The sequence below is a fragment of the Polistes canadensis genome, unplaced genomic scaffold (assembly GCF_001313835.1).
Source record: "Polistes canadensis isolate GaletaPanama2010 unplaced genomic scaffold, ASM131383v1 scaffold_146, whole genome shotgun sequence".
Classification (NCBI taxonomy): domain Eukaryota; kingdom Metazoa; phylum Arthropoda; class Insecta; order Hymenoptera; family Vespidae; genus Polistes; species Polistes canadensis.
Window position 1 is genome coordinate 190078 of NW_014569693.1, and position 11251 is coordinate 201328.

The window sequence follows — 11251 nt, forward strand, 5'->3', positions numbered from 1 at the left end:
ATATTATATATATATATAGACTACATTTATACAAAAATTAAATGAAAAAATATATATAAACAAATAAAAAAACAAGATTTTTGACCTCTTTTTTATAATGTGTTATAGAATGCACATTTTATACACATTGAAGACCAATCATTTAAGATGGAAGAAAGTGAATTAATGGAAGCTGTAAATAATAATATCTTTGTTCATATTTTAATCTTTAGGTGGTTCGTCTCGTACAATTTCCAAAGAACTATCTGAATTATTAGTGCTACTTCCACTTCCAGCATCGTCTTCTCTTTCCGTTGTTTTTTCTTGAACAGTACTTGTACTTAATTGCCATGACGGAATAGATGCTGGAGCACTGGGAAACTGTTTTCTATTGAAAAGTATAAACATTTAATATAATTCAAATAAAATATTAAATGTATAATAAGGTTTTGTACAATGGTCATGGTTTTAAAGAGTAAAATGTAATTAATATAACATTTAATGTAGCTTAAAAATAATATATAATAAATAATATTGATAGCCAAGATATACCTCGAAAGAAGAAGCGCTTTCAGACTAGATAGCTCTTGTTTAAGTTCTTGTACGAGCTGTGGAATTGCTATATCAATTGATTGGTTTTGCGATAATCTTTTTACATCAACCTCTACCTTAGAAATAGAATCTTTCATTTCTTTAATAGAACTTTGTATAGCCATATCCAATTCGGTAACAGTATCGGTTATGCTATTTTTTTTCTTACGCCCGAATAAAAATGGTTCAATAAATTCCTATAAATATCAAGAATTTGGATACCTTACTTTTGTAGGAGGAATACACTACATCGAAAGGTAAATTGTGTCAAAGTTTTTAAATAATAATATACCTTATAAAACCAATAAACACAATAAAGCGTAGCTCCGATCACAGCAGTGACGTTAAAAAATTCTTTAATTTTTTGTAACAACGTCAATTGATATGATTGTACATGTAAGTACGGGTAATGAGATCTTTCTGGTATCGATATCGCTGTATATTCATTTTGATTATCAAATCTTCTTTGTTCATTAATATCAACACCAGCTAATTCGCAAGCTTTTTTTATTTCTTCTTCAGACAAGCCCTTTCTTTTAAGAAACTCCTGTTTTTTACTTAATGGAGCTCTTGACACTTCAGGATGTTGAAAAAATTGTACAGCCGCTTTTATCTTAAAAATTAATCTATTATTAGAGATGGAATAAATCAATTTAAAATAAAATATCAATTGCGTAATGGTACAAAGTACGATTAACGGAAATTTTAAAATTGTAAATGACATTTATATAAAACTTATGATCCAAATAGGATTTTTAATTCTAATTCTATTAGAACTATACAAATTTTTATAAATACACACATATATATATATATATATGTATACTTACTAAATTTTCACGCAAACAAGATTTATTAAGATCAGTTATATCTTGGCCCGTCATTCTGTTAAACAATTATTCACACATTCTTATTATAATTACTTCTTAATATTTATTATTCTGAGATATTGAAATCGTGTTTTTATAGTAGGGACCTCAGTGTTACCAAATTACAAAAATGAAATGGTATATTCACGAATACTGATTAATATTTTTTTAGTAACTTTGCAAATAGTCTTAAATCCTAAATGAAATAAGTATCATTAAATTATTTGATATGTGACATAATTTACATGTTTGTTTAACATAGAAATTGCATTCATATTGCATACTGATTGCTGTTAATTCGACCAATAAGAAATACGAATATAACGCGTAAGAACCAATCAGTTCATTTTGCATCTAATGCAGACTTGACAAAATCGTTAATTTTGTAAAGGGGGTTTATCCTTCTGAAACAAAGTTAACTGTCATATCAAATCATCTGTCATTTAAATTCTATGGAGTTTGTGCTTAGTGTCGCATAATAATTATTGAATCTGTGATAAAATTAAAATAAATTTTGATAAAATAAATAAAATCATATTAAATAAAATTATGTTTAACTATGACATTACGATATTTATGTTATATTAATATTTAATTGTCTCTCTTTAAATTGGATATATATATATCGCTGATAATTATTAAAAAATTGATGTTATGAATAATGATGGTGCTATAACATGTACATCATTGTTGTTTAAGCCTAACTATACAAATACATAAAAAAGTAGCCTAAGCTGAATTAAAATTAAATATATATATATACACATAGAAGAAAAAAGAGAGTATACCATTCGCGCGAAGAAATTCTATAAAAACAATAAAATAATCTAACAAATTTGTTAAGGAAGTGTGAAGAGCTTTCTAATCTCTAATAATAGTATTGCATTAGTCAAATTGTCTTTGATATTGTCAAGAGAAAATCTGAAAAAAATTGATTAACTATTTAATTATTAATAACAAATACGATTTAATCATATCAACAAAAATGCAATGCAAAATAGATGATTTACCGGATGAATTATTAGAATATATTCTAAGTCTTATTCCTCCTTATAAAGATTTACAAGAATGCAGACTAGTCTCTAAAAGATGGTGTCGTGCGACTAAGAGTATTTATTATTATTATTATTAAAATGTTTATATAAAGTATTTATTGCATTCTCTAATAATTATGAATTATATATTTTACTACAGATGTTATTGACCACAGTGAGGCACATTTCCGTAAAGCTGTATCATGTGGTGCTTTGGTTTGGAATCTTTGCCCGAAAAACAATCAAATCCATATGATTAGCAAAAGACATTCTCATGCAGCTTGTATCTATGAAAATTCAATGTATGTATTTGGAGGATGTACTGATACTTTAACTGCATTTAATGATTTGTGGAGATTAGATTTAGATACGAGGACTTGGGTCAGACCAATCACAATGGGCAGCTATCCATCTCCAAAAGCTTGCGCTACTATGTTGTATTACAACAAGAATTTTATTCTTTTCGGTGGGTGGTCTTATCCTTCTCGTTATCCTCTACATCAGGTACAAATAATACACTTCTTGTCATTATTTCATATTGTAATACATTATACTCATGATATTTTATTTTTAGGAATGGAAATTGTTTAACGAGTTGCATGTCTATTCTATAGAAACAAATAAATGGAGTGCTATTAATACTTTAGAAACACCTCCGGCTATGTCAGCTCATTCGGCAACTATTCATGGAAATAATATGGTTGTATTTGGTGGTATTCATTGTGGCCTTCGGTAACAACTTTTATCATATCGTATTAAACATTTTGTTAATTCAATTGAATACTTTAATGATTTGAATTTTTTTGAGATAGTTCTAATGACTTATGGTGTTTAAACTTGGACACATATGTTTGGCATAAACAACCAACAACAATAATCAAACCAAGACCACGTCATGGTCAATCACAGATTTATTTAGGAGATAAGCATTTTCTTGTGCTAGGAGGTTGTACTGGTCCTAATTCAGCTATGAATGATGCTTGGTTATTAACTATGACTGAGCCAACATGGAAATGGAGAAAAGTAACATTATATCACCAAGAATGGGCACCTGCCCGCATTTGGTGTCATCAAGCTTGCAAGGTGATCTATATTTATGATTATCTGAAACATTATTGATCAATTTAACATTATATAAATATATTTAATTTTAACTTGTTAGATTGGAAATTATATCGTCGTATTAAGTAACAACAAGCGACGTGCTAAAGTAAATGACATGAGTATAGCAATGCAAAATGTTGCTTGTCAAAGACCATGGAGATTTCCTGATTTATCTCCTTTGCAAGAAAGGTTTGCGTTACTTAACAATCTAATAAATCTTATATTTATATATATGATATTTTTAAAAATAAAGAATATGTATTATTTTTTTAGCAAACAAAGACACAGAACGGATGTAGATACAGATGAAAATGTTAACGGTCGACATGGATCTTTCTCAAGATCATCCTCGCAAAGTAGAGCGAGTAATACACCATCGCGAAGATCAAATTTTTCTAGAATCGTTCCATTTTGTTGTGACAGTGCACTGAGCATGGCAGCGTTTCGTGATAAACCGACCACCAATACTTTGAGCATTAATCGACAGCGGCAATTGGAAAATCTGAAAAAGATGGAAGAAAAGATAAGAAATAGAAAGTTGCAAACAAAAATTGCCAAAAGAACGGAGACCGCGTTATCTATATTTATTTTGGATATAAGCAAAGTATTTGGTGATAAATGTAGCGCCACTTGGGTTCCATTGAAGGAAATCGATCAGTCGGGACCTGATGAAAGAATTTTGTATTCGCTTGTTATGGGAAAAGGAGAGTTAATTGTTTTTGGAGGCATTCGCAAAGAACATGCTACTATTCAAAGTCACGCGGATATAGATAATTTAGAAGTGTATAATGATTTACATTTTATAAATCCACCTAAATATGTTATATAATATTATATAAATATGAACATTGTGTTTTTGAGATTCCTATGTGTGAGAATGAAACTAAAATTGTCGTCTTTATTAATTTAATAGTAATATGCCTATATATTATGTACGATATTATCAGTGTCACATCGTATGTAATTTTATATTGCTGATAACAGTCTATTAATATTCGTTTGCAAATTATAATTTCTAAATTAAATCGGAATATATATTTAATCTCAGATATTTAATAATAGAGTATTTAAATTTAAAAAGGAAACAAATTCTAATGTGTTTTGTCTCTCTTGTTAAGAAATGTCATAAAAATATTACTGGAAGTTATTCGCTTCTAAAATTATAGATGTAAGATGATGGAATTGATGTGATAATAATTTTAAAATACAAAAAAATCAAATGCTTCAACAAAGATTATTTGATTTCTAAATTTTTATCCCACATACATACACCTACATATATTTTATTTTATTTTTATAAATAGAAGTATCAAAACTATAAATTTTATAATTGTATTCATTCATGATTTTAAATTATTTTTAATAAAAACTATATTGATATATTTTTTATGTTAATATTTTCATAATTGAATTTACAAATCATTAAGATCTCATTTATAATATATATTTTTTTTAAATTTACGATCTCTTTGTATTAATAATGGATAAATAAAAGAGTGATTGTTAACTTGCAATTAAATACATGAATAAATGTTTTATATATATATAAAAAAAATTGTGTACTTGTATACTTACATAAACCGTTCTTATCAATCCGGTATGGTCTAGTGGCTAGGATACCTGGCTCTCACCCAGGAGGTCCGGGTTCGATTCCCGGTACCGGAAGATTACTTTTGCAGTTTTTTCTTTTATATTTTATTTTACTGTTTTCTTAGTTTAAAAAATTTCATTATATAATATATAATTATTTTTATTTTTTAAACATCATTGATTTATTTGATGTTAAAATTATATACCTTTCTTAAAATAATTGAGTAAACAAATTATATATTAGTTTCATTCGTAATACACCGATTTTTAATATGTTACACGATCTCTTTGTATTAATAATGAATAGTATATAAGAATTATATTTACTTGATTATATGTATATATTTAACATACATATATGATAAAAAAATTTCTATGCTTTTACATGCATGGTTCTTTCATCTGTCCGGTATGGTCTAATGGCTAGGATACCTGGCTTTCACCCAGGAGGTTCGGGTTCGATTCCCGGTACCGGAAGATTTTTTGCATTTTTTTCTTTTACAATATTTTGTTTTATTATTTAAACAATTTCATTAGGTAAAAGATAATTATTTGTATTTTTTTTTCAAACAATATATATATTGATTATATAATTCTTTAATGCAATATGAAATAAATAATAACGCAAGAAGTAAAACAATTCTGAGTTGTTTAATTTTTAAACAAATTGAATCAATTGTTTCCATGCTTAAATCCTCATCTTTAGAATAAGAGTTTTATTTATAACAATCGATTTTTATCATTGCTATTTTCGATATTATTATGCGGGGTAAAAAACAGTCTTAAAGTAATGCTTTTTAAAGATCTCATTAAATGACATAATGTAATTTAAATTGTATTATAAATGTTGTTGTAGTATAAATGTTCGTATATTCTTATATACGAAATTATATGCAAATATTAATATAATATTTTGTTGCTCTAATATCTTCAAATAAACATTATATATTTCAACAAATGAATTGCAATTTATTCATTCATCTTCAGTTGCATCGTTATCTGCTGTTTTTAAGCTACCAAATACTTGCGATGGAATGACTTGTTTTTCAATAGACATTTCTAAAAAGAACAGACCACATTTAATTATATATTATAAAAAATAATATCACACATAAAAGTTAAATGATAAATAGGTAGAATTTAAGATATTTTACCTTCTTCAATTTCTTCTTCTTCTTCTTCTTCTTCTTCGTTTTCATTATCATCATCCATATCGATATCAATTTCATCCGGATTATTTACACGTGACGATTCTTTTCCATCAGTTTCAGTTATACCGCGTACAAATTTAATAGTTTCCTTCAATCCAGCTTGAGCAGCCGTCTCTGCAAAAATACAAAATTAATTATTTTAATAATATAAATTCACATAATAAAAAACAATCAATTTATCATAATTGTTTCAAATATTTACCAGAAATTTTGTTATCTAGGGCACGCATACTATCGATCTGTACACCAGATACTTGACCAGAGACGTTGTTCAACATTTGAGCAGACATCATATTAACTTGAGTATTATACATGGCTTGTACACTACGTTTGATTCTAAGCATTTCACGCATTGTATCTTCATTTCCATGTTGTACTTCAAATTCCTTCCAAACTTTCCAAAAATTAGATGATACCTTTAAAGTAAATATAAATTGTATTAATACAATTATTATGATCTTTCGGATTGCATAAACTAATTGATTTAATTAACATACCCTAGGATCGCATATTTGACTGCAATGTGCATAAATAGCTCTCGCTCTATCTACTTCTCCTAATTTAGTTTCCATTTCAGCAAATCTTAAACACATTTCTCTAGTATTTTCATCGTTAAGAACTTCAATAGCTTTTTCATATATTTGTCTAGTTTTTGGTACACCATAAATATCTGCAGCCTTCTTAATGTATATGTTAAACATCTATAAATAAATAAGTAAATAAATAAAAAATCAATAAATAAATATATATTAAATTATATTTATGTAAAAGGTATTAAAAAATTACTTCAAATCTTTCTTCAGGTAAAACTGCACTAGTAGCTCTTTCGTAGACAGACATTGCGTGTCTGGCCAAACCATGTTCTTCTTCTAATTTTGCATACAATAAATATAATGCTAAAAAAAAAGAAATATATGTAATAAATATCACACTTATATTATTTTGGAAAAGTACAAATTGTTTAAAATATACAGTAGATGATCGATTAACAAATATAATCCATTCAAAAGTGCTATTCATTACCGAACTGTTCGTTAATCAATCACTCACTATATTAATATTTCATATGATACCTTTAGCATATTTACTAGGACAGTGTTCTAAACATTGTTCAAACAAATCACGAGTACGTTCCAATTTTGTTCCACCATATCGTTTCAAAAATTTAGTGAGATATGTATTCCATACGTCATATACGTTAGGCCATTTAAAGAGTGCAATTCCTTTCTCATATGCCTGTATATAAAAAAGATATAAATAATGTATCTAACTATAAAAAAGAAAAGAAAATTTTAATAACAATAATATTTACCCTAAAAGCTTCCTCGAAGTAATTATTTTCTTCTAAGAACAAACCATAATTAATAATAATTTGAGGTGTGGCTATTTTTAGATCTATTATTTTATCATATACAGCCTTGCACGTCTGTTAAAAAAAAAACATTCGTATAAAATTAAAAACAAATTGACATTATTTTATTAAAATATGTTTTTAATAGAATTTATATACCTTGAATGTACCAAAACTTTCTTCTAAATCAGCATACATGGACCATACTTTTAAAGATTTGTACAATCTCATTTGTACAGTTTCATTCTCATCATGATAGGAAACTTTACGGAATGGCATGGCGGTAGCACGATGCATAAGCTTCAACGCCTCTTTAGAATTTCTAAAAGAAGAAAATAAATAATTCTATTATTATCTAATATAATTTTAATTTATTTAAAGACTTTTAGATATAAAAAAATCAAATTCTTACCCATGTCTAATCTCCATTTCTGCCCATTCACACCACACTGATGCTAAATCATCCACCTTAGTATAAGGAACATGAGTAGCTCTTTCAAAAATTACTCTAGCATCTGCTATTTGATTATTTTCTTCATAAAACTTGCCAAATGCAACCCACAAAGTATGTAACTTGCCGACTGCTAATTGTGGTTGTACGGTTTGTACTGCTTCAGTGTATGTATTAATTATCTATAAATACATTATTTAAAAATATTTCATTTTTGATAATTACGTGTAAACTTATTTTATTTTCTTACCTCGTGCGGTTGTCCTTCGTAAAGTTTAACTCTCTTATGCCACTCTTGTACATTATGAGGATTTTGTCTTAATAATACTGAATTCAGTAATAACAATCTCCTTTCCATGAGATGTTCAAATCTTGCTAAACGCAACTCTAGTTCAATATTACCTATACATTTGAAAATAAAAAATTAATTACTTTATATAATAGATTGATACTTTTTAATTGTTTAATATATTCACCATCTTCGGTTGCAATCATCGTTTCATTTTCGATACATTTACTGAGACTTAATTCTTCAAATTGTGCATATGCATCAAAAACTTGCGTAAAGTCTCTGACAGTCGTTACCGTTTGTATCGCTTCTTCATAAATATCTCTTGCCTATAAAACAAAATATCAATATATTATGAAAAATAAATATATTTTTATTTTAATAATTATATATAAATATTAATAAATAATTACTCTTTCAAAGAGACCACTGCGAACATAATAATCAGCCAATGAGTTCCACAGTGGTCCTAATTGATCAGTGTATCTCCTTAAACCACCTCTAATGATAGCGTCGACATTAAGAGATTTTATTTTAGAAGGATTTTTAGATATCAAATTACACAATTCGTTCCACAACTGATGATTAGATTTTCCATGTTTTGATACAAAATCATCTTGATTGACTATCTGTGCAAGTTTAATAGCCGCTTCGTCAAGTCTTCCAATGGATATTAAGTATTCTATATATTCTTCAGTGTCTTCTGGTGCCAACTATAACACGAATTTAAAATCTTAATTCGTTTCAAGCATTTATCATTTAAAGATAAAAATATTATCAAATTTTACCTTCAAATATCGTCTAAATACCCTGACAGATGTTTCGTAAACATTATGTTTTTTTAAAAAGTCTATATAAAGTGGCCAAATACGATGATGCTGTGTAATAGGAAGCGCTCTAAGAGAACGGTCAAATACTTGACGAGTACGTGTAATGTAGCATTGTTTCGTCATTAGTATACAATAATCCATCCAAATACGTGGCATTTTATGCATAAATACCAAAGCTCTTTCAAATGCATTATTCACATCTTCGTAAAGGGGATCCGTTATACATCTTTTCTTTAACTGTCTTAATCGGTGTCGAAGATAGTTGTACCACAATTTGTAGCTGTAAATGTAACAATATAAAAATTATGTAGTTCTCCCACTTTCTTAAATAATAAAATACTATATTAAATAAATATAATAGATTAAGTTACCTTCCAGGAAGTTCTGTTAAAGCACGTTCATAAACCATATTTAAGTTATTACTTTTAGTATTTTTTAAATGGTCAATATAACGTTGCCAATGTTTTACGGAATAAGGATTCCGTAAAATTTCCTCTTCATAAGGTAAATCTTCATCATTCTGTAATGTTAGTTTTATTAATTAACCTCAATTTTATTTTAATCCTTCTAATTTATATTAAATATATTAAAATACTTACAAAACTATACAAATTTCCCTCGTTATCTTTTCGTTCAATCATTTTTAATTGTGTCAATTACAATAAGCACTATTAAAAGCCACAAGAATAAATAGAATTGTGAAAAATATTTAAAACAATGCTTGACAACACATAATCACAGTGTTATTATTCGGTAATGTAAGGTACTATCCGGTAATGTAGAACCAAAGAATGCAGAATTACATAGAAGTTTACAAGCTCCCTTTTTTATCTATTCAGTTCCATTTTAGTTACTACCGAAACCACCAGAGGTCGATAGTAGGTACTTACTGCGATGACGGTACAATACTATCAAAGAATACAATATTCTTTGATAGTATATATAGTATAGTCATATTGTAAGAAAATATAAAATAATTATGTTTAATTTTTAGTATTTAAATACGTGTGTGCCTTCAGAAATGCATTTTTTATACATATATATTTTAAAAAGTAGAAGAATATCAAAACGAGTAGATGATAAATCCAACGATGATCACCTGTAAACAAAAGAAAACTATATTAATATGCAATTAAGTTATACAATAGCCTGACATATAAATCGTCCAATTCGCAGATGCACTTTTCAATTAAATTCTCTATTTACTTTTATCAAATCTCTATTAATTGATGCAATGAAAATTAATTTTAAACGCGTGATTTTACACTTACAGAAAAAAAATATATATATATATAAAAAAAAGAAAAGTACAAATATTAAGTTACTATAAAAAATAATATCTATTAATTATTATGAAATACTTTTAAGCTGTATTATATAGAAAAGAAAAATTGCAAATTTAATAAAATATGATCAAAATGAAAAATTATAAAGATGAAACAAGAAAAAAGAAATTACTGCAATATTTACCGAATGTTATTTAAACTTCAAAATTTAATAATACGAAAATTTTCAAATTTTTGACTCGAATTAACTAAAAACATGTGCACTTTTTTGACGATATAGACACGAATTTGGTGTCCCAAGGAGATGGAATGGTYCATCATCTCCAATTACAACTACAAATTAATGACAAGCAAGAATGCAATATAATATAATATAAAATATGACTAGAGAGCTATTCTCGAAAAGTTCGAACTTGTTGTTGAACCTTTGAAAATAACTCAATAGTTTAGTAGTTGCCCACTTGATACCACAAATATGTGGGGGCCTCTTCGGCATAATGCCTCTTCTTTCTTCATGCCCTAAACTCTGCTGTGAGGCTTTTTCTAAACGCATTTTACAATACAAATCGTACAGTTACATTTACTCGAATGCCTCAACAGATATTTGATCTAATCGATGAACCTATTATTAACACTTTGCATTTAAAAAATTAAATAATATCAAAC

At 27.3% G+C, this 11251-nt stretch overlaps 3 protein-coding genes and 2 non-coding genes across 5 annotated transcripts; 3 read left to right on the forward strand and 2 right to left on the reverse strand.

Moving 5' to 3' along the window:
• Window positions 1-182: 182 nt before the first annotated feature.
• Window positions 183-1663, reverse strand: LOC106788652 (peroxisomal membrane protein PEX14). Its single transcript, XM_014752106.1, has 4 exons — window positions 1401-1663; window positions 863-1183; window positions 532-767; window positions 183-367 (listed from the first exon to the last, which is right to left on the reverse strand). Exons 1-4 carry the CDS (start codon window positions 1452-1454, stop codon window positions 202-204), a joined length of 777 nt encoding a protein of 258 aa, XP_014607592.1. The 5' UTR covers window positions 1455-1663; the 3' UTR covers window positions 183-201.
• A 376-nt stretch (window positions 1664-2039) lies between these two features.
• LOC106788651 (F-box only protein 42-like) lies at window positions 2040-4737 on the forward strand. Its single transcript, XM_014752105.1, has 6 exons — window positions 2040-2548; window positions 2634-2977; window positions 3048-3205; window positions 3286-3556; window positions 3636-3766; window positions 3851-4737. Exons 1-6 carry the CDS (start codon window positions 2425-2427, stop codon window positions 4404-4406), a joined length of 1584 nt encoding a protein of 527 aa, XP_014607591.1. The 5' UTR covers window positions 2040-2424; the 3' UTR covers window positions 4407-4737.
• A 433-nt stretch (window positions 4738-5170) lies between these two features.
• On the forward strand, window positions 5171-5242 carry Trnae-cuc. Its single transcript has one exon. It is a non-coding gene; the product is annotated as a tRNA-Glu (tRNA).
• Window positions 5243-5572: 330 nt separating this feature from the next.
• Trnae-uuc lies at window positions 5573-5644 on the forward strand. Its single transcript has one exon. It is a non-coding gene; the product is annotated as a tRNA-Glu (tRNA).
• Window positions 5645-5976: 332 nt separating this feature from the next.
• On the reverse strand, window positions 5977-10064 carry LOC106788657 (pre-mRNA-splicing factor SYF1). Its single transcript, XM_014752111.1, has 15 exons — window positions 9899-10064; window positions 9671-9819; window positions 9258-9579; window positions 8883-9182; window positions 8657-8798; window positions 8431-8582; window positions 8142-8362; window positions 7889-8051; window positions 7691-7804; window positions 7452-7614; window positions 7165-7274; window positions 6876-7079; window positions 6581-6794; window positions 6322-6492; window positions 5977-6226 (listed from the first exon to the last, which is right to left on the reverse strand). The coding sequence occupies exons 1-15, from the start codon at window positions 9938-9940 to the stop codon at window positions 6141-6143; spliced, it is 2553 nt and encodes an 850-aa protein (XP_014607597.1). The 5' UTR covers window positions 9941-10064; the 3' UTR covers window positions 5977-6140.
• Between the last annotated feature and the right edge of the window lie 1187 nt (window positions 10065-11251).